Source organism: Typopeltis vanoorti, chromosome 5 (genome assembly GCF_054136105.1).
Source record: "Typopeltis vanoorti isolate ZY-2024b chromosome 5, IOZ_Tvanoo_1.0, whole genome shotgun sequence".
NCBI lineage: Eukaryota > Metazoa > Arthropoda > Arachnida > Uropygi > Thelyphonidae > Typopeltis > Typopeltis vanoorti.
Genome location: NC_143553.1, coordinates 169,270,421 through 169,293,961, shown reverse-complemented (window position 1 = coordinate 169,293,961; position 23,541 = coordinate 169,270,421). Strand labels below are relative to the sequence as shown.

Sequence of the window (23,541 nt, the reverse complement as noted above, 5' to 3'; positions counted from 1 at the left end):
ATAGAGTAAAGGGTCAAAAACAGGGAAATGGGATTTGCTAGGGAGGCAGGTGATAGAGTCAGCTGTAAACAGTACTAAGGTAATTAATCGCTGTGAATTTGGGATTAATTGTTCGCAGAATATTAACAGTATACAGAGTGGGCTAATTCGCACACAGGGAGATTGTGGGAGGAAGGGAGTACTGCAGTTTATGTATACTAATGCTTGAAGATTTAGGAATAAGTGTGAAGAATTTTTGTCATTACTTAGTACAACTTGGCCAAAAATTATAGGAATTAGCGAAACTTGGTTAGGTAAGAATGATATAGTTATTGGGATGGAATGTAAGGGGTACAGTATTTTCAGGCAGGACAGAAATGAAAGAATGGGGGAGGGGTTTTATTGATGATAGATGAAGCATTTAAAGCCAAAAAAAAAAAAAAATAGAAGTGAAGTACCTCACTGTGACAGGTATGTAAAGGGCAGTTCATTTGAGGCTCTCTGGTGTGAGATAGAGATTAACAAGGCGAAATATGTAATTAGTTGTTGGTATAATCCAAGGAGAATAAGGGAGAATGTAGATAGCATGTATTGGCAAATTAGCACGATGAGTGAAGGTCAAGTAATTATTATGGGGGATTTTAACTTTGGGGACATAGATTGGGAGAAGGAATGGTCACAAGGAACAAAGGAAATGGAGTTTATAGAGTTGTTAAGAGATAATTACCTGAGACAGTATGTGAAGGAAGGAACAAGAGATTCTAGAGTGTTAGATCTGGTCATAACATCGGAGAACATATCAATAAGTAATTTAGTTACAATGTCTCCACTTGGCGAAAGCGATCATGTGGTCTTGACCTGGGAGATTGTGAGATGTGCTGAATGTTCTATTAAGAATGGGTATATGTGGAATTACAAGGCCGGTGATTATGACAAGCTGAGAAGTCAGCTTTCAGCTGTACTATGGCATGAGAATTTCAATGTTGATGGTGCGTGGGAGATTCTCAAAGAGTATTTGGAGCAAAGCTGTATCAGACTGTATTCCTAGAGTCAGAAGAAGAAATCAAGTAGGAGTAAAATGGATGAATAATACTATTAAACAGGAGTTGCAGATAAAAAAAAGGTTGTGGAGGACCTATAAAGAAAAATGTGATGAGCGTTCCAATGAGCAATACAAGTTATAGGCAAAGAGTAACCTGTATGGTAAGGAAAGCCAAAGCTAATTATGAGAGGAAGCTAGCTGATGAATCAAAAAGAAACCCTAAAGAGTTCTTTTGCTATGTGGCTAGTAAAAGGAAGAGTATCCATGGAGAGATTACTTTAAAAAGTGTTCATGGTAAGGGAAATTACAGAAGCTAATCAAATAGTTGAGTTGCTTAGTGATCATTTCGCAAAAGTGTACCATCTTGGTAGTGATAGCGCAATGTCAAATGTGCCATTGACTGATGAGAGTCTAGAGATAGACGAAATTGAGGTGCTTAATATATTAAAGAACCTTAATGCTAACACTGCCATTGGGTTAGATGGTATATCGGCCCATGTGTTACGAGAATGTGCAAGAGAATTAGCAACTCCTCTAACCAGGATATTTAGTTTAAGCCTCAGTTCTGGTAAAGTGTCAATAGAGTGGAAAGAGGGGGAAAATAGTTCCATTGTACAAGGGAGCTATAAGACTGAGGTTGCAAATATAGACCAATCAATATATCTGGACTGGTGGTTAAGATTTTGGAAAAATTGGTAAAAATTAGAATTCACGACTGGGTGTACAGCAATATAATACTTTATAAGGGGAAACATGGTTTTGTGAAGGGTAGGTCTTGCCTAAGTAATTTGCTTACTTTCTATAATAAAGTAACAGTGGAGTTGGATAAAGGAAATCCTTACTCAGTGATACTGCTTGACTTTGCAAAGGCTTTTGAGAGGATTCCACATGGAACTCTGTTACATAAATTAGAGCAAATTGGTATGGATCCGAAGATGGTGATTTGGATTAAAGGATGGCTGGTGGACAGATATCAAAGAGTGGTTTACGGAGGAGCTGAGTCCAGGAAAAGGCAAGCGACTAGTGGTGTACCTCAGGGCTCAGTGCTTGGTCCTCTATTGTTTAATTTGTACATCAATGATATTGGAAATACCTTGAATGTAAATATCCACTTGTTTGCTGATGATGCAAAATTGGGAAGAGTGATAATCAATTCAAATGATGTAAATATCTTACAGGATGACTTAAATAGGCTGACGGTATGGACTAAGGTAAATGGCTGTCAGTTCAACGTGGCTAAGTGTAAGGTGATGCACTTCAGCAGGATGACATCACATGCTGTTACTATGTTGATGGAACTGAACTGCAGGAGGTTGAGGAGACAAGAGACTTGGAAGTTATTGTGGACAGAGAACTTAAGTTTAAAGGGCAAATTGCAAAGATTGCCAAAACATCACATCAAATTACATTGTTGTTGAGGAACACACTAACAAGCAGGGATAGAGAGGTTATTGTTCCCCTCTTCTTCTTCTTCTTCACTCTGCCTTATCCCATGTTAAACGGGGTCAGCGCATCAATCTTTAACCTTCCTCTTCCAAGTTCTCCGGTCCAGTGCATCCTTCGGACTCCATCCTTTCTCCCTAAGATCCTCTGTCATCTTATCCCTCCACCTGAGCTTGGGCCTGTCTCTTTTCCTCCTTCCCTCCAACTCCATATACTCCACTCGTTTACCAACATACTCCTCACCCTTCTTCTCAACATGTCCAAACCACCTCAGCCAACTTTCTTGTATCTTCTTGCCAATTGGTCCCACCTTAACCGTCCCTCTGATGTTGTCATTACTAATCCTGTCCTTCTTTGTCACACCACTCATCTATCTCAACATCCGCATCTCCGCTACCTCCATCTTCCTCTCCTGTGCCTTGGTTATAGGCCACGTCTCCGCACCATGGAGCATCGCCGGCCTCACCACCATCTTATAGAGCTTTCCTTTCCTCTTACAACTCACTCTCTTGTCGCACAGGACCCCGCTCATCTTCCTCCAATTCATCCAACCGCATGTTATTCGGTGCTGTATTTCCTCATCCAGGTCACCATTCCTCTCGACAACTGACCCAAGGTACTTGAATTTCTTCCCTGAAATTAGCCTTTCACCCTGGAGTCGTATGACGATATCCCCGTCACTCCCCGTTGATATATATTCAGTCTTCACCTGGTTTATTCTCATGCCGCTCTCCTCCAATGCCTTTCTCCACTCTTCCAGGGTATTTTGGTGATGCGGAAGTGGTGGAGAGGATTCAGAGGCAGGTTACAAAGATTGTTGCAGGTCTGTGGGATGTTCTCTATGAGGATAAATTGATGATCTGTGGGCTCCAAAAACTAGCTGATAGACGTAGGAGAGGAGATATGATAGAGGTATTTAAATTATTAAAGGGATTTTACAGGAACGATACTGATGATATTTTTAAGACCAGTGCAGGAAGTGAGAGAACGAGGGACTATCCCTGGAGATTGTGTAAGAGTGTGGTTAACAAGGGTGTTAGGACTAGATTTTTTACTCGGAGGGTTGTGAATGGGTGGAATGCTTTGCCAGAGGTGGTTATGAATGCTTCAAATGTGAATGAATTTAAGGAGAGGTGTGACAGGTATTGTGTGAATAATGGTTAGTGTGTCAATGTCGGGTCTCCCGCGATGAGTCTTTTGACTCCATGGAGACACCGTTAAAAAAAAAAAAAAAAAATAATAATAATAATAATAATAATAATAATTAGCTCAGCGGATGTGGCGTTTGCACACCGCCGCGCTTGGCCGCACGAAGGAAGACTTGGTTTCGAGTCTAGTCGGTGACTAGAGGAAATTTTTCTAAGCCTTTTTTCGACCGGTTCCCGAGTTAGTCTATCTCTGGCACGGGCAAGCAGGTTTTTCCTCCCGGAAACTCGGGTTTTTCGTCCTGTAAACTCAAGAAAATCGACCGTAGAACCCACATTATTTCAGACATTAAATATATTGTGTTAGGGTTAGGGACCACGAGATGGCGGCACATTTGAGCCGTCTCTCTTCACTGCGTACCGCTTAATTAGTGATAGCCTTGGGCCATCTGTCCCTGATTGGGTACCAGTGGAGATTGAACTGCCCACTCACAAAAGTTAGATAGTGCTAAATGGCCTCGCCTACTCCCGTATACGGGAATAAAATGGCGTTAGCTGATTTTTTTTTTTTTTTTTTGACATCGCCAACTGTAGGTTTTTGATGCTCCAGTTGAGCAGCAATACACGTATGGACATGCTACCAATGTCACAGCCCACGATGATACCTCTCTCGATGTCAGGGAGTTCGAGTCTTGTTTCCATACCAGCAGCATTTGCCTGCAACGATGAAATACTGCTTCATTCTATCTGTACATCAATGTTTTCTGTTATTCAAGAAATTAACATAAACTGGGTTGTATATTGGCCGAAGGATTTTAATAATTGATACTAAGTAAAAAACACCAAGTTTTCGCCAACTTAGCTGTCTGTCTTTGTGAGGGTGTATAAAAGAGATACAAAACAGCTTAAACTGTTCGTGAAGGAATGGAAGCAAACGCATAAAGAGTGTATGATATCAATTATTGTTATGCAAGTACGTTCTGTAATTAGCAGTGAAATTTAACTCTGGCGTGCTTAATGATCTTATGAGGGTCTTCCAAATATCAACTAGAATTAATCCTTGATATCAATTGAGGTTGTGTTTAGAACGGACGACTGCTATAGCTTTTTTAAGGTTTCGAGATCGGAAATCTTCTTCTAAATAGGGCATGGAACTTTTGTCCCATTCGATGGTGTGGTTTGTCCTCGAGAAATGAAGGGCTAACAAAGGGTTGTCTTCTCTGTTGTTGTTTACATCTCCGACGTGTTCTTTTTTTCTTATTTCCAAACTTCTTGAGGTCTGACCAATGTAATTTAATCCACATGAGCAGGGGGATGTTGTAGACACCGACGTATTTGAAAAAGGCATATCTCTTTCGGAGATCTTAAAAAGTGGCGGATAATCTTTAACGGTTCAAAAGTCACTGGTATTTCATGTGGTTCGAGGAGTGGAACAATCTTTTTAGAAACTACCCCAGCACGAGGAATGACAATGGTGGATTTGTAACGTGTTTCCTCAGATTCATTCCTTCAACAGTTTAAATTGTTTGTATCTCTTTTATACACCCTGACGAAGCCAGACAGCTAAGTTGGCGAAACTTGGTGTTTTTTACTTAGTCTCAATTATTAAAATCCTTTGGCCAATATGCAACACAGTTCATGTTAATTTCTTACATTCATTAGATGGTCGAAAATACCGTCTAATGAGTGCAAATAACCTGGGTGTCCAGATTATGGTAGATAGTGTACTCTCCGACCACAGATACGAGAACCTCAGTTGGCTCGGTGTCAAGAAGAGTCAATTCATGTTGAAGGGGAGAAAGAAATAAGGCGATGTACGAATTGGTCACCGACACTCCAAATCACGTGCTTTATATGTAAAATTTTCCAACTGTTATACAAGTAGAATAATTACCACTTTATAAATTACAATATAAAAAAAAGTTAAATTTCTGACGTGTAATAATAAGCAATACGGACATCCCTCAATACGGACTGGTTACCCTATTATCGGAATGGATTCTCCTTCTTCTGACATGCGCAGAAGTGTCGAAGGGTCTCGCATATGTGGATGTACAGTATGTTATGTTAGGGACCACGAAAAAGTGGTGACGCTTTTCTGTCTACGCTTCACTGGACTGTTTATAATAATAATGCTCTGTTCCACTTTAAAGGCTGCAGCCCGCTCACTGCAAGGAAGATGCATTTTAGAGGATTATATAATATAATTAATTCTATTAAATATTGTTGTATTATAACAATTTATCCACTCCATATTTTCAATATTAATTGATTATATATATATGTACCTGCATTATTTGGAATTTTGGGTACCCAATTTTTATGTGATGTCTACTGTCAAATTTTCACCTGAATAAACTGAATAAAAGATTACTCTTTTATATACTACCAATTATGTTATGATATTAATTTAATTTTTAACTTTCATTTTCCTGTTTTAATTTAAAACTTTCTGTTCTATGAGCTTTATTTGTCGTTTTTAAAACCCTTTAATTATATAATTATTTCCCTGATTTTGTAAACGCATACTTTATTATTTTTTTAATAAAAATTAAAAGACAATATATTTTCATATATTAAAAAGGCGTATATATTTTAAATTTTTCTGAGACCAGTTGATGTAATTTAAAACAGTAGTGGACCTCTGGGTTTTGTATAGCTTAGGGTCTCAGCAAGTCTAAATCCGGCCCTGCCTGTAGTGTTGAGTTCTCAAGGCCGGTTTGCCTGCTTTATGGGATGAAAAACCCCAGGATAAATTGAAGAAAACCCCCCTACTGTCCACGCCCAAGACCGGCTAACTTGGCTATGGCTGAGGAAGATCCTTCAGCTCCTCACGTCACCGACGGGAATCGAACCTCGGACACTCCTTCCCCAGGCATATGGTTGCGAAGCGCACCGCCACTAGGCTAACCGCGTATGTATATATGATTGATGTATAATTCTCTTCTTCTTGGCTTCGAGTGTTAGGTAATTGTTTGCATGAAACTTTTTCAAGGGTTTAAAAGGTCTTCTGCCCGTCTCCTCCTGGGTCATCCACTTGATCGGTTTGGTTTGTATTTCCAGGCAACATTTGTCCATTTGTTCTGATTCATTCTTTCTACGTGGTTTTCCAGTTCTTTCTATAGTTTGTGATGTTTTCTGTTATGTTAATTATGAATAATTGTTTTCTTATTTCTTATCTTGTCTATTCTTTTAGAGCCCGAGTGGTCTTAGAAAATTTAAATTATATATTAAGTTTAATCCTTTATCCAAGTGTAAGCAAATAAAGTTTATGCCTGAAGCATCTTCAGGACTCGGGCAACTCGTGGTAAAGGTGGGCTGAGTTCTCATCACTTTCCAAGCACATCTCCTTGCGGACATGTATAATGCTATGCATTATGGGAAGGGTCACTACCCAGATTGGTTTCGACCTTTATTGTTATTGTGGGAGCCAGACCCAGAGGTGATACCTTGTTTGAAGCAATGCACAAGTCATATCCTGTTGCCAAAAGGTGTCACACCTTATTATTAAATTACTCTGGATTAGAGAAAGATGTTGGAAATTTTTTCCACTTGGTTAGACTATAAATTATATATTTAGTTTAATCCTTTATCCAAGTGTAAGCAAACAAATTTTGTGCCTGAAGTATCTTCAGAACTGTACTTCAGAACTTATACTCGACTTGTGGCAAAAGTTGCCCCAGTCGAGTATAAGAATTTGTCAGCTGGACTGGTTACCCACCATCTGCGGCCTAGTCTGGTGATCGGCTGCCATCTTAGGGCCTCCAGACATGCATGCTTTTGTCCGGGACTGCTCATTGGGTATTCGCAGCCACCATTTCTGATGGCCATTCCCCTATCCGCCACTAGAGAGGTGCCGCCATCTCGTGGTCCATGACTCTACCACAATATTTTTAATGTCTGAAAATATTGTGAGTTCTACGGTCGATTTTCTTGATTTTACTGGACAAAAAACCCGAGTTTTCGGGAGGAAAAAACCGACTTGTCCATGCCCAAAATCGACTAACTCGGAAACCGGCCGCCAAAAAAGGCTTAGTAAAAGTTCCTGTAGTTTTCGACTAGGCTGGAACTCGAGGTAAATGTGAAACATAATAATATAATATCTATGTATGTATCTCTATATATATATATATTAAATTTAATATAATAATTATATATATATATGGTAACTGAAGTGTCACATAATAATTATATGTATTTATTTTTCCCTCCCCCTCCAAGATTAATGATGAATTTCCAGTATGAGTCGTTGTTGTCAGATTTACTTGAATCATGTGCATTATAGTTATCAGGAAATGTGTTAGTTTGCTACAAGTGTTTTGGATATGTGTTTGTATTGCGATTCCAGTCGTTTTTATTTTTGCTTGATAGAACTCGTTTACAGCTTTTTGGAACGAAGTAATTTTAGAGTTCTTGAATTTTGAATGAAGATTTATATTTAAAATTGTTATAACCACGGAATGCCACTTTTCGGTGCTGCTCCGTTTGAAAAGGAAGTGGGTAAGGCTTTTAAACATCCTAAATATGTTACGTTTTATTAATTACACGCGTTAAACTGCAATAATTGGAAAAGAACTGGTTATTAACTTACTGAGAATGTTATTCTAAAACTGGTTACTAAGGTAACACTCAAGCGAAGCGATAATATAAATTTATTCTATAAACAAGTAGTCCTCCAATGGATTTGATATTGAAACTTAATAGTTACTCTAATGTTACGAAGATATAAACCCTCAGCATTATCTGCCGCTGTTTCGAAACATGGTTTTCACCAGAGCCAAGTATCCCCCCCCCCCCCTAAATTCCATAAATAATTTGCGCATTTGACACATTTTTCACAAAATTCGGTCGGTGTAGAAATCATTGAAAAAAAAAAATAGTTCAAAGACTTCAATGTCTTACTAATATAAGAGAGTTGCAATGTCAGTAAAATTATTTGAGTGTTATAATTAAAATATCAAAATTAAATTAATACTTTAATTTTATTAAAAAAATACTTAAAGTATTTAATATATATACATTATTAAATATTTTAAGTGTTATAATTAAAATATTTGAGTTCAATATTTATTTGACTAAATTATTTGAGTGTTACAATTAAAATATCAAAATTAAATTAATATTTTAATTTTATTAAAAAATACTTAAAATATTTAATATATATATATATATATAGTTATTTCGGAGAACAATATTAAGTAATACAAGAAAACTTGTAATTGAAGGCTTTCTCTGGTACTTTTGTGCATCAAAATTTCGGCTAATTAAGTAGCCACGTTAGTTATTATTCATAATAATTTCTGCTGTTGGCAATTATTTTATGGAAGCAAACACAAAAGTCAAATTCTACGCACATCATTTTGGACAGTATAGATTACCATTATAGATAGTAGACATATATATATATATATATCACTTTCTATTATCTATTTTCTATTATTATCTATTTCTATTTATTTTATGTATCACTCTATAATGAAGAACAATGGAGTTGGATAAAGGAAATTCTTTTTCAGTGATCCTGTTGGACTTTGCAAAGGCATTTGACAAGATTCCACATGGAACTCCGTTGCATAAATTGGAGCAAATGGGTATGGATCCGAGGCTAGTGATTTGGATTAGAGGATGGCTAGTGGATAGATATCAAAGAGTGGTTTATGGTGGAGTGGAATCCAGTAGAAGGCAGGTGTCTAGTGGTGTGCCTCAGGGCTCAGTGCTTGGTCCTCTATTATTTAAATTGTACATTGATGATATTGGGAATACTTGGAAAGGAGATATCCACTTGTTTGCTGATGATGCAAAACTAGGAAGAGCTATCGTTAATTCAGATGATGTGGATATCTTGCAGGATGACTTAAATAGGCTGATGATTTGGACTAAACTAAATGGCTGCCAGTTTAATGTGGCCAAGTGTAAGGTGATGCACTTCGGAAGGATGAGATCACATACTGTTTACTATATTGATGGAACTGAACTGCAGGAGGTTGATGAGGCTAGGGACTTGGGAGTTATTGTGGACAGAGAACTTAAGTTTCGAGGGCATATTGCAAATTGCCAAAACTTCACATCAGATTACATGGTTATTGAGGAACACACTGACAAGCAGGGATAAGGAAGTGATTGTCCCACTTTATAAAGCATTAATAAGACCTCATTTGGACTATTGTGCACAGATCTGGTCACCTGGATTTCTTGGTGATGTGGAAATGATGGAGAGGATTCAGAGACGGGTTACAAAAATTGTTGCAGGCCAGTGGGATGTCTCATACGAGGATAGATTGAAGGTCTGTGGGCTTCAAAAACTAGTTGATAGATGTAGGAGAGGAGATATAATAGAGGCATATAAATTATTAAAAGGGTTTTATAGGATTGATACTGATAACCTTTTTTAGACCAGTGCAGGAAGGGAGAGAACGAGGGGTCATCCCTGGAGATTGTGTAAGAGTGTGGTTAACAAGGGTGTTAGGACTAGATTTTTTGCTTGGAGGGTTGTAAATGAGTGGAATGCGTTGCCAAAGGTGATGGTGAATGAGTTTAAGGGGAAGTATGATAGGTATTGTGTGAATAACGGTTAGTATGTCAATGTTGGGTCTCCTGTGATGAGTCTTTTGATTCCATGGAGACACCTTATATAATAATAATAATAATATATCAGCGCTTACTCCACCTTTAACATGAGTTGCCTCAGACCTGAACATAGTTCAGGTGCAAACTTGACTTACTTGTCTGTTTGCTTACTTAGGAAAAAGGATTAAAACCAAGTTTATTAAATTGCTTGGTATCTTTAACGTATAGTATACCCAAGGTAAAAAACTTTCTACATATATATATTCGACTCTCAAGAGGTGTTTATTATGTGATATCGTGAAGGACTCATCCTCTATCTGCACACACCACCACTATCCATCATCTGTATATCATACTCTCCACTGTTTGTATTTTTTATTATTAATTTTTTTTTATCTATAATTTGCATATGATTGATGTACATGCTTTTAGAACTTAGAAAAAGTTATAAATTTTGATTCTCAAACTCCTATATTTATTTATTTATCATATGGCATATACACAGTTAAAAGGAAATAAAATAAAATACATGTGAATATAGGTAAAATACAATATATAAAATTATAAATAAGAAGTAAAACATAAACAAGCAGATAAAATACAGGTATTAAATATATGATAAGCATTAAGCAAAAAATTTAGTCATATTTTTACATTTAAATTTTTAATCCAATTGGTCGCCTCTGGGGATAGGTCAAAAATGACCTTTAGTTCACCTGGATATGCTGTTATTGTACTTTTCATGCCTGAACTATATGACGAATGGTTTGGATCTCAGTTCCACAAGGGCAGTTGGGATTTAGTATCTTTCCCCATTTTTATAGTAAGTCTCCGCACCATGACCTGTATGGATCCTGTTAGCAGTCTTCCATATATTCCTGGGCAGGTCAAATCCATATGGTTTTTGAAGAATATTTATGTAGCTATGGACTTCAGGTGATACTGCTTGAGTCCACAGTGCATCGCACTTCTAGCATTCTGACTGAGAAGATTACAGGCAGTTTTAATGGCAGGTCTTCTGAGTTTTAATCTATCAGATAAAGCATCTGGAATAAACTCATGTATTGGGAGATTTTGGTTATTTAGGATTAGAGCTTCCTGTCATCGCAATTCTGGAGATTAAATATGGCTCAGAATGGGGAGCCATTGTAAGGGTGTGCTTCTGATACAGCCCGTTATTAAGTGAGATTAAGTTGAATATCTAATTTGTTAATGTGGTACAGTGGCGGCCCGTGAAGTTTTAAGTGGGAGTGCTGCCTATACAAAATTTAAAAAAAAATCATTCTTTTGTTCCTAATTAGTAACCCATTTATTAATAAATAAATCTACAGATTTATTTATTAATAAATTGGTTACTGATTATGAAAAAAATAATTTTTTAAAAATTATTTTGTATAGACCCCCACGTAAAACTTCACAGTCCGCCACTGATGTGGTGGCTATTAAGCCAGACAGGGGCACCATACTCAGCTGTGTGCTGTAGACCAGTCCCAAAGCAGTGCACTGTAGAGTTGTGGCACTTGAGCCCCATGTAGTATCACAGAGCTTCTGAACTATATTATTTCTAGTACATACTTTAGCAGCGATATTAATCATGTTGTTTATATGACAGAGTTCTATCCAAATCCGACATCTAAATATTTTCAAGTATTTAGGTGTCGGATTAAACAAAATTAATGTCCCACCAGCATATATCTCTGGTTTTTGATTTGCAAGTCTGTTATGGTGAAAACAGTTTTACCAGGATTTGGTGTTAATCTCCATTTTTTATAGAACTGCCATAAGGCCGATATATCATTTATCAATATTTCTTCAGTTCTTTCTATAGATTTATCACTAAATTCCAAAGCTAAATCATCTGTATAAGCAAACTTTTTACTAACTGTTTCAGGGATGTCTGCATTGTAAAGACTGAAAAGCAGTGGTGCTAGCACCGAACCCTGTGGTAGCCCATTTTTTAAGCACTCCCTGTTACCACTCTGAAATATCGATCACATAATAATTTGTTTATGAGGTGCCCCAGTGTTTTACTTGGGATGATCTTAAGGAATTTGTATATGAGTCCCTCTCTTCAAACAGTTTCATTGGTTGCTCTCAAGTCAACAAAGACTGGAGTAGTCCTTCAAGCATCGTTGAAATCCTGCTTCAATGTAAGTTGCTAAGCTAATGACCTGATCTCTGCAGCTACGATCTCTTCTGAACCCCGCTTGTTCTATTGGAACACATTCCAGTATTTTCTCACTGATCCTATTCAGAATCAGTCTCTCTAGCAGTTTGTGGGTTGCACTTAAAAGGGCAATAGCTTTCATTTCTGTCTGCTGGCCTGTCAGGTTTTAGCACAGTGATGATTTTTGTCCTTTTAAATTCCCTGAGGATGCAACCACTTTCAAGCATGTCATTAAAGAATTTGGCCAACCACAATCAGCATAAGGTCCACAGTGTATCAGGAATTCATTATGAATATTATTGAATCCAGGAGCCTTCCTTGTTTTGATGTTTTGAAGCTTCAAAGATTCCTCACAAGAAAAAGGTTAGGAGAATTGTAGGTTCTTTTGAATTATAGCATTCATAGCCTTTAATTCACATTTTACCTCTCTAGTATGTTCTCTATCAGGATTCTGGAAAGCGAAACAATACGAGCAGCTATCTGATTTGAGTCGACAGGTGAAGATTTCTTTGGTATAAAGGGTCTTGAACCGAGCTTCTTGAGGCGACTAGGCTTTTCTGGTAGAATGTTCAAGTCTTATGTTCTCAGTTAATTGGATCCACTTTTCCCTTTGAGCAGCATTAAGACTATGAAGCAGTACTTCTCCTATCTCAAGATCCTTGCTCTCAAGCAATTCCTGATACAGGGATTCGCTTTTGTTAGTCTGTCTGGGCATATATTCTTTTCAGTAGCCTCAAGGGATGTATCTTTTTGACACTGCTATGACTACTCCAGTGAACTGTGTATAATTTTTATGGGTTGGGGGAATTTTTCTAAGACATACATCTAGGTCCACAGTAAAATTTTTCCAGTTTTTTGGAAATTCCATCTTGGTCTAGGAAAGGATGTTATCACTGGAATTTGGGTGCCTAATTCAATTCAGATGGGACGGTGTTGACTATTTGGAAAAACCTCGGGAATACATCTGGAGACCTATAATGGTTGATTTTCACTATCAGTGGAGACAAATGTCAAATCAAACTCCTGTAAACTGATGGAATTAGGACTGATGTATCCATTAGAATAGTCATTAACCCCTTAACACACTCAACCGAGTTAACTCGGGTCCAAGAAACTGAATTTTTTCCACACACCAGAGTTAATACGTGTGACCATGAATTTTGGTTTCACATATAAATGCAACCGAATATACACGCTGGACAATTTTTATGTTGTATTTATTACCCTATCATGGATAGTGATCAAGACTGGTTATTTAGTTCAAAAGATGAAAGCGGGAAACGTTTCGAGGCCATAAAACAATTTCTACCTTTTTCAAATAATGATGAATTTGATCCAGCAAATCGCTCTCGTCCAAAGGAAATTGGTGGAAAAACAACCGCTTTCTGATTTTTAATGGTGCGTTAAGGGGTTAAGGTATTGGAGAGGTTGGTTATTAAAGCATATCTAGAAGTGGGTAATTTGATCCTTTATAGAGGATGGCATGGTGGGTTTGTTAATGGTAGGTCTTTTTTAGTGACCTGGTCAAGTGACAGCAGGGTTGGATAAGTGGAATGGGTAGGTACACCATAATGCTGGACTTCAGTGAGCTTCTGTGGTGTGTGAGCTGTCATGAAAACAGCCTCATTCACTCAACCAGGTGTATATAAAATTATCTGTGTGTGTGTGTGTGTGTGACAGAAAGCTTGGGCAAGATTCACATTAAAGCACATAAACATATGGAAGAATGGCATGCACAGAAATCTGGCCTAGCTTGTCATACTATGAATAAAACAGAATGTGTTATTTCAGTGCACATAGTATAAATTTAAAGAAACTGATGAAATGATATTGGCCAACACAGTACAGCAAAAAACAAGGTCTCACTTTAAACCAACTTTGGTTGGCACATATTAAAGACTTGAGAAGCTGTTAACTAGGTTTATGATAGACATTACATAGTACAGCTCAACAGTGAGCTACATGTTTGATATCTCAACATGTTTCTCTCCAGTTTAGAAGCTGTTCTATATAAATAATAAATTACATGATAACCACAGTAATTAACTTTAATAAAAAGAAAGTACAGATATTTCGTACTGAAAATAACAGTACATCATCAGTGTGTAGAATCAATCGAAGGAACTGGATTACAAAGTACATACAGCAGTCGGTAGTTTACCAATTAAAAACTGTTGCTGCATGCTAGAAATTAGTATTAATAAATAATATTATTAAAAATATTATTGAACAACTATTTTTGATGGTTACATAAGATAAGAATCTCCCAGACTTTTGGGAGCGAGAGAGAGAGACAATCGTTTCGATTCAGATTTGAACGATGTAAAAGGGCTTCATAACTTTCTTTGAAAAGGCGTTCATATTTAACATGTAATTTATTATTTATAATCATGCCATAGGTACCTTTTAAAGATTAGCCGTTATATATACTCTGCTTGGAAAGAAGTCAGCGGACATTCCCAGGAGCAAGGTGCATTATGCCATGTAACGAGTCACGTGTTTGTAGCTGGTATAAATTGGAAGAATATGATGCTCCCAAGTCAGTGCAACTGTGTCCAGATGAAATGGCTGTGAGAAGGGAACTGATGGAGTTTGAGAAAGGTGTTGTGATAGGATGCTATGTTTCAGGCCTGTCTGTTTCACAAATTGGCTTATCTCGGGTCAACAATCTGCGATACCATACTGAGATGAAAGTGCAGGGAGTCAACTGCAAGTACACAACCCACCACATTCACTGAACACGAACGAGGGTGCTACGAAGGATAACGTGTAAAAACCATCATTCATCGACCACATTGAATGCAGGTTTCCAGGCATCGACTGGAACATGAATCTGCATAAAAACATTCAAAACATGTGTTTCCATGGTAGCATTTCTGTGCATGCCATATGTCAGTATGGAAGCCCCACATTACTCAAACCAAATGATTCCTACTTTGTGGCATTTCTATGGAAATGACCATTGTCTCTTTCAGCAAGACAGTGCACTGTCGTAAGGTTGTAACTGTATGATTTGTGCACATGAATGTCACTACATTTGACTGGCCTCCACACGGCTCTGATCTCAACCGTATTGAATGCTCCAGTTCATCCTGCAGATGAACTGGAGCATTGGGTGAGGTCAAGGGTTGTCTGCTCCACAATAGTGGAGAAGACAACCCTTGTCCAGGACCTCGTTACATGCATACAGGAAAAATGGTCCAAAATTCCCATTGATCATTGTATGTTTGTGGAAAGTATGCCCTGTAGGGTTGCTGCAGTCATCATAGTAAAAGGAAGTCCTACATCTTATCAAGTTAGGTGCCATTGCTGTTTGTTCGTCACGCTATGGTGTCCTTTGACTTCTCTCCAAGCAGTGTATGATAGCTTATGCTTTAGGAATAATCTGTTAATACAAATGTTTTCAAGTTTGCATTTAAATCCTGATGATGTATGCTGTAGAGCATAGGAAACTGTGGGAATAAACTATTTTTTCTTTAACTTTTCTCTTTGTGGTTCATACCAAATATAACATCATAATGTACTTTTCCAAGGCATTTAACAGAATTTCACATCTGAAGTTATAGAAATTCATGGGGTTGGGTATGCAAAATAGGTGTACTATGTGGATAAGAGGAGGACTGATACCTGTCAGTCCTCCTCCTCCTCTAGCACAAATAATATCCTGTCTTCTCCAAAGCATTGACTCCACCATATGCCAGAGTTATTCCAGCCATGCCTGTTGCAGCATTATACACAACTGCACTAAAAGAAATGAGACATCGGTCCCAGATTCATGGATCTGATGTCTCACTCTACAACATCCCAGAGAGAGAGATTTGATTGGATTTAAATCTAGGGACCTTGGAGGCCACTGGATGGTCCCAAATTCAGATCAGTGTTCCTCAAGCCATGCATGGGTGGTTGCAGCCTGGTGGAGCAGCACATTGTCTTGCTGAAACAGACCATTGGCTGCAGGATGCGAATTCAAAGAAAATGTATAGGTGATCAACTAGCACATTCTGGTTGCTCGCAGAGACATACTAAGGGACCTAATTGTCACATGAGAAAGGTCCCCAAATCATCACAGAGCCAACCTAGCCCAATGGAGACATGGCCTCATGCTGTTGGTGTCACACCCGCACTCTCCCATCAGCTTGGTACAACTGATAATGGGATTCATCACACCACACAACTCTGGTCCATTCTGCAGAGGGCCAGTTTTGATGGTCCTGACACCAGTTGAGGAGCACTGCCCAATGACCAGCTATCAATAGTCACGTGAGAAGAGTCCCCAAATCATTACAGAGCCAACCTAGCCTAATGGAGCCATGACCTCATGCTGTTGGTGCCACACCTACACTCTCCACATCAGCTCGGTACAACTGATAATGGGATTCATCAGATCACACAACTCTGGTCTACTCTGTTGATGGTCCTTACACTAGGTGAGGAGCACTGTCCGATGACCAGCTGTCAACAGTGGTATACGATTATGGTGTTGGCTCCCATAGCCCAATGATATGTAGGGTACTCCATACTGTTTGCTTGCTGCCGCTGCTTGGACTTCCAACATTGAAACTGGATGTAATTTGTGCTGTAGTTGGTCTGTATGAACCTGAACAGTCTGTGTCGACCCCCAGTCATCAATGGTCTCTGGTCGGCCATGACTTGTTCGCTAGGCACTTGTACATCAATTGATGGTATACCGATGGTAGACCCTTCATATGGTTGCCCTTGATAGCCTTAGGATTCTTACCACTTGACGTTAGAAGAACCCATCTGTCTTGGGCCAATAATATGTCTATGATCAAAGTCGCTAAGATCACCACATTTACCCATGTTTGTCAACTGCAATACACTATCGGGAAGCCCTGATGTCTGCCTATTTATTGTCTGCATTCAGTTTGGGTACATTTCACTTGCACGGGAGATCTCAATATCAACTTCCCATCACCCCTGTAGGAGTTGAATTCAGAAAACAGTAGTGTGCATGTTTAAATTGGAATCCCTTTATGTATACAGTCACATGTTCATGAATTAAAAACTACTTGGCTGAAATTAAAATAACTTAAATTAAAATATAGCAAAATGCAATTAAGGATAACAATTTCCCAAACTTTTGGAATAGTGAGACAGTGATTTCAATTAAGATTAGATCTATGAAGTGAGGCTTCAGCACTTTCTTTATATAAATGTTCATATTTATATGTGGATCTATGTAGTAACTTGGCGTTTTGCCACTGGATTCTCTGGTTAACATTTTCAATTCCATGTTGTGCAAGGCCATTTGTGAGGTTTGATAAGGCGGTTCCTGATGTTCAGAGATATACGTTTATTTATAGGTCTTCCTGTTTATTCATAGTGAGACAAGTTACGCAAACATGGTCTTTGGTATATGCCAGGTAGCATCATTGGTGAGAGTTTGTCTTTTGGAGAAGGTAACAAGTTGTGAATTTGGTTGATGGATTTGTAGGTAGCAGTGAGTTGATATTTTCTCATAATTTTTGCCATACGTTCAGAGATTCCTTTAATATATGGTATAGGAGTCTTGTGGGCTTCTTTTTGTCATGGTTGATTTGTAGGAGAGTGGTTAATTATTTATTAATATAATTTAAAGCCATGTGCTCACTCTTCTATTAATATGTAATCTACAGTTCTGTGTCATTCTGTTTGTTCAGTTTCTTCTGTAATTCTTCTGAATATGCCCACATCATCTGAAAACTTAACTGTTTCTACTTTCTGTTAGACACTATTCATTACTATAATGAACAGAAAAGGAGATAACTCACTTCCTTGTGTTAGTCCATTTTTAAGTGTACACTATTTCAAATTACCAAATTTAGCTTTCACACAGCTCTCAGACTAATGCACATATTCTTTATCATGATTATTTCTTCCTCTTCTATGTCTGTTTTTCCAAACTTTCCCAGATAAGACATTTTTCCAGAGCAAGAAATGCCTCAATAGGCTTTTTCCATTTCCCAGTGTCTTTTGTCATTTCACTTACAGCAAAAATGAGATCAACAGCTGATCATCCTTTTCTAAAGCCAAACTGTTCTTCTCTTAGACCTTCCTCTATTTTATCACCATATCCTTAATACACGCCCTTCTTGAGCCTCCCATCATCTGGTACTATCTTCTTTCTCTGGATCAGTCTGAACATCTAAATATGTCACATAACCATTTCAATCCTGTTTTTTTTAACTATTATTTTTCAGGAAATAACATACTGAAATATTAATTGTAATAATTTTAATTAAAACCTCACACTCTAATTCACATACTGGTCAGTTTTTGATGTTTCCTCTCTATTCACTAATGCCCCACTCAAAGACACCTTAGACCTCATCCAAGCCATATTTTTTCCCAATATCTCAGCCTAGTTTCAGTTCACCATGAACTTGGGCTGTTTCATTTGGCAAGGAATATTCTACAAACAGATAGAGGGGGACAGCTATGGGTTCTCCTTTCTCCAGCCCTGGTGAACTTCTTCATGGAGACTTTTGAAGAAAAAAGCCTTAAACACTGTCCAACATAAACCTGTTGTCTAGGTAGGCTACAAGATGTTCTTCATTTTTTCACATGCCCTGGATATTATTATTATTATTATGTGACACCTCCAGGGAGTCAAAAGACTCATCGAGGGAGAGTGTGGCAACAGCATCAAACACTTGGACCCTTCCAACTACTAACCACGCTCAAACTTGCTTAACTTTTTGGGAGCCATTAGTAGCAGAGGCTCTACCAATCAACCTACCTTTGCCAGCAAAGGTTGGTCGATATGCTCAACATTTTCCCAACACATCTAAACAGTCAACACCTCAGGATCCAGTTTATATTAGAAAAGGAAAACAACAATCTCCCATTCCTAGACATTTTGATTACACATCAGCCTGATGGATCTCTGGAATTCTCCATTCACAGAAAACCCAGACATACTGGTAGATAAAGTCCTCCCCCATCAACAATATGGGATTATAAAAACATGTCAAAATTAATTAGTTTTGATAGCATTAACTTAACTACTGAACTTGACCATATTCTGAATACTTTTACAGTCTCCCAAAAATATTAAAATCCTATAACTGCAAGCCTCTCCCTCTTCTGAGAAGAGATTACACAAATCTATTACCATATATGGAAATATATCTAGGGCACATCCAAAAAATTAGCAAAAATCCTAAGGAAATACAGCCTTATAATTACAGACCACATAAAAAATTGGCATCCCTTATCCACTCCATCACAGACCAGCCACATTCTCTAGACCCACCAGGAGTATACTACGTCCCATGCAGTTGCAAACTGTCCTACTATGGCCAAATAGGCAGAACAGCCAATATCAGAATTTCTGAATTTCACCATTACAGCCACTCAGGACTTGCTGACCATGCTTTAGACACCCACCACAGGATACATAGGAAGAAGACCACTCTGTTATGCCACAGCAAATAAATATAAGAGGCTATTCCTCGAATCTGCCTCAGCCATGAGAAACTTTCCAAACCTCAACAAATTTGGGAAGCACTGATCTTCAGAATTTCAGCTCAATGGTCAAGACACCTGATTTAGCACTGGGGGGGGGGATGTCATGTATGACTCTAGGCCCAATTTTGATAGCATCTGCTTGATTCTGCATTTTCCCCAATTTTGCATCATCTGTAATCAGATGCATATCACCAATTAAACTCATCCTAATATCATTAATATACAAATTAAACAACAATGGTCCCAAAACCAACCTCTGCAGTACACCACTAGTGTTCTCCTTCTTTTGGGATACTTTACCCCATATACCACTTTCTGATACCTATCTGACAAGCAGTCACCAATCCAACTCAGAAGTCTTTTATCCAATCCCATCCGTTTCAATTTATGTAACAGCTTGTCGTGTGGCAGTCTATCAAAAGCTTTTGCAAAATCTAAGTATACCACTGTATGTTCTTCTCCTTTGTTCGAGACATTTGTCACCTTTTTATAATGCAAAAGTAAGTTAGGAAAACATGATCTCCCTTTAAGAAGCACATGCTAACAAAAACAGGGAATACTGCTATTATCAACCCATTTCTGTATCCTAGTTTTCACCACTCTCTCTCTCTCTCATACCTTCACCATAACTCCAGATATATAGATTGGCCTATAATTTGTAGCCACAGCCTTATCACTACTTATGTAGGAGAACAATTTTATCTTTTTTCCATTCCTTTGGAACCTGTAAGACTTATTAAATACGCATGCAAATGCTACTGCTAATTCCCTTCAGACACGTGGTGATATGTCATCAACCAATACAATTGCCTTATTTAATTCCTCATATACCTGCTACTCACTCACAATTAAGCCATCCTCTCCTATATCCTCTGCACTTGAGTTTTTCAAGATTTTACCTTGATGAGGATGAACAACCATTATAAATTGTTACAGAATACCTCAACAATTTCATCTGCAGTAGTTACCATTCTACCATTTTCATCCACATATCTGAAAAACTCTGCAGTGTTAGATCTTGAATGGGAGAATTTATTAAAAAATTAATTCATTCAAGATTTAACAAGTCTAACATATCAATAAAGAGAAACCTGTACTTGAGCAAAGAAAAATATTGTTTACTCAAATCTAAGTAAAGATTTCCAGTTTGTAAAATGTAACTATAAAAGGGTATTCCATGTAAAAATGAAATGTTTATTAAGATGTAAACAAAAGTCCAAAGTTTGTGGGCGGACCGATTTGGGTAAACGTTTGGGTTGAGGCATAAGCACTTTCGCTGAAAGCGGCACTCGTTCGTTTTCCCGGAAGACGCTACACAAGGAGACGCGGTATACCGGATCATCTCATGAGCAAGGAGGATGAGTGCCGTGTGGGAAAACCATGTGGAAAAGTGCAAAGTTATGCATTTTGGGATTAAAAGATTACCAGCTGTGTACTACATTGATGGAATAGTAGTACTCCAAGAGATTGATGTGGCTAGGGACTTAGGGTTGTTGGTAGATAGGGAGATGAAGTTCAGGGGACATATTGCTGAGGTGTCCAAGATTGCACATAGGATTACTTCATTATTAAGGAACACACTAACATCCAGAACTAAAGATGTTATTATTCCCCTTTATAAAGCGTTGGTACTTCCACATTTGGATTACTGTGCTCAGATCTGGTCACCTGGATTCCTTGGAGATGAGGTGGTTGTGGAAAGGGTTCAGAGGAGAGTGACTAAGTTGGTTAGTGATGTAAAAATGCTCCCTACATTGATAGATTGAGAGCTTGTGGATTGCAGAGGTTGGTTGATATGCGGAGGAGACGGATATGATAGAAACATTTAAATTACTAAAAGGTTTTTATAAAGTAGATGCAGGTGAAATGTTTCAGCTGTATGATAGTGATGGAAGAAACAAGAGGTCATCCCTGGAAATTAGGGAAAAGTGGTTAACAAGGGTGTGAGAACGAGGTTTTTCGCCTGGAGGGTGGTGAATGAGTGGAATGCATTGCCTGATTCAGTTGTGAGTTCTTCGTCTCTAAATGAATTCAAGAACAGATATGGTAGATATTGTTTTGATAGTTTGGTCTCCCACAACGAGTCTACTGACTTCATGGAGATGCCCATAATAATAATAATAATAATAATAATTTATCCCTTTCAAATCCTGGGGACCAACTCTGAGAACAATAATCTAAGTGTGGTCTGATCAGGGTCTTATACAACGGAATGATAACTCTTTTATCTCTGCAGGTCAGTATCTCCTCATTATTGCAGCAATCCTCTGTATCACCTTCACCACCTTTGCAATATGTTTCTTGAATTTCAGGTTTCTATCAAGCATCAACCCCAGATCTCATGTCTCTCCTTCTTCCTCCAGTATAGCTCCTTCAATAGACTATGCAGTGTCCCACCGATGTGTCCCAAACCTCAAGACCTTACATTTTGCTACATTAAACCGATACCGCCATTCATTTGCCCGTCTGTCTAGTTTATTCAAATCGTCTTGCAGGACTACCACATCTGCACTATTACTAATAACCCTTCACATCATCTGCAAACAACTGAATATCCCCCTGCAATTCGCTGACAATGTCATTGATATAAAGGTTAAACTATATTGGTCCCAGTACTGACCCCTGTGGGACCCCCACTTGTAACCCTCTGCCTCCTTGAAACTGCCCCACCATACACAACTCTGATACCTATCAGACAGCCAATCCTGTATCCAGTTGACCAACCTGACATCTAAACCCATGTGCTGCAACTTAAATATCAGCTTATCATGTTGCACCCTGTCAAATGCCTTCGCTAAATCCAAGAAAATGACAGTATATGCCTTTTCCTCATCTACTGCTCTTGTAACTTTATTATAAAAGGCTAGCATATTACTAAAACAAGAGTGCCCCCCCTCACAAATTCATGTTGACTCTCACAGATAACATTACCCTCATCTACCAAATGTTATATACGGTTATTAACTAATTTCTCCAAGATCTTAACAACTACTGATGACACACAAACTGGCCTATAATTAGACACTTCCAGTCTGCTACTGTCCTTATGCAATGGCACTATGTTACCTTCCTTCCATTCCCTGGGCACCTTTCCCATAGCCAGACTTTCATTGAAAAGCCAGGTCAAAGGAGCTGTCAGTTCCTTAGCACATTCTCTCAAAACTCGTGGTGAAATACCATCCATCTCCACATCTTTACTGACACCCAGATTACTCACTATTTGGAACATGCTCTGCTCCTGCACCTCTAAACATCGAACCTGCCTTATCCCTCTAGTATTAAAATTTACTCCTCCAGGATGAAATACTTCAATAAAGTGTTCATTGAACAATTCCACTATGTCCTCTGCATTAGTCACTCTATTCCCATTTTTTCCCACAATATCATTTTTCCACAATCATTTCTCCTCCTACTGGCCATGTAGCTAAAAAATTCCCTAGGATTTTCTTTGGATCTTAGGGCCAATCTCTTCATATTCCAGTTTCACCTTCCTTACCATACTAGTCACTATCTTGGCCTGTGTCTTGTATTCTTCATGCATCTGCTCTTCACATGTCTCCTTATATCTCTTCCATAGCCTCTTTTTCACATGAAGTTTCTGTTTAATTTTGTTTGTCATCCAATGTAATGAGTAAGGTGATTTGCAGGCACAAGCCAGAAGGGTAACTAGTATGGTAAGAAAGGCAGAAGCAGATTATGAAAGGAAGTTAGCAATGCAGGCTAAAGAG

General features: G+C 38.2%; 1 protein-coding gene across 1 annotated transcript in view; it reads left to right on the top strand.

Moving 5' to 3' along the window:
• Nucleotides 1-7,967: 7,967 nt before the first annotated feature.
• Nucleotides 7,968-23,541, top strand: part of LOC150107048 (signal transducing adapter molecule 2-like) — a 387,379-nt gene continuing 371,805 nt past the window's right edge. Inside the window, exon 1 of the mRNA XM_090392915.1 lies at nucleotides 7,968-8,109. Coding sequence (XP_090249041.1) covers nucleotides 8,070-8,109 — 40 coding nt within the window. The 5' untranslated portion in view covers nucleotides 7,968-8,069. The remainder of the gene's footprint in view (nucleotides 8,110-23,541) is intronic.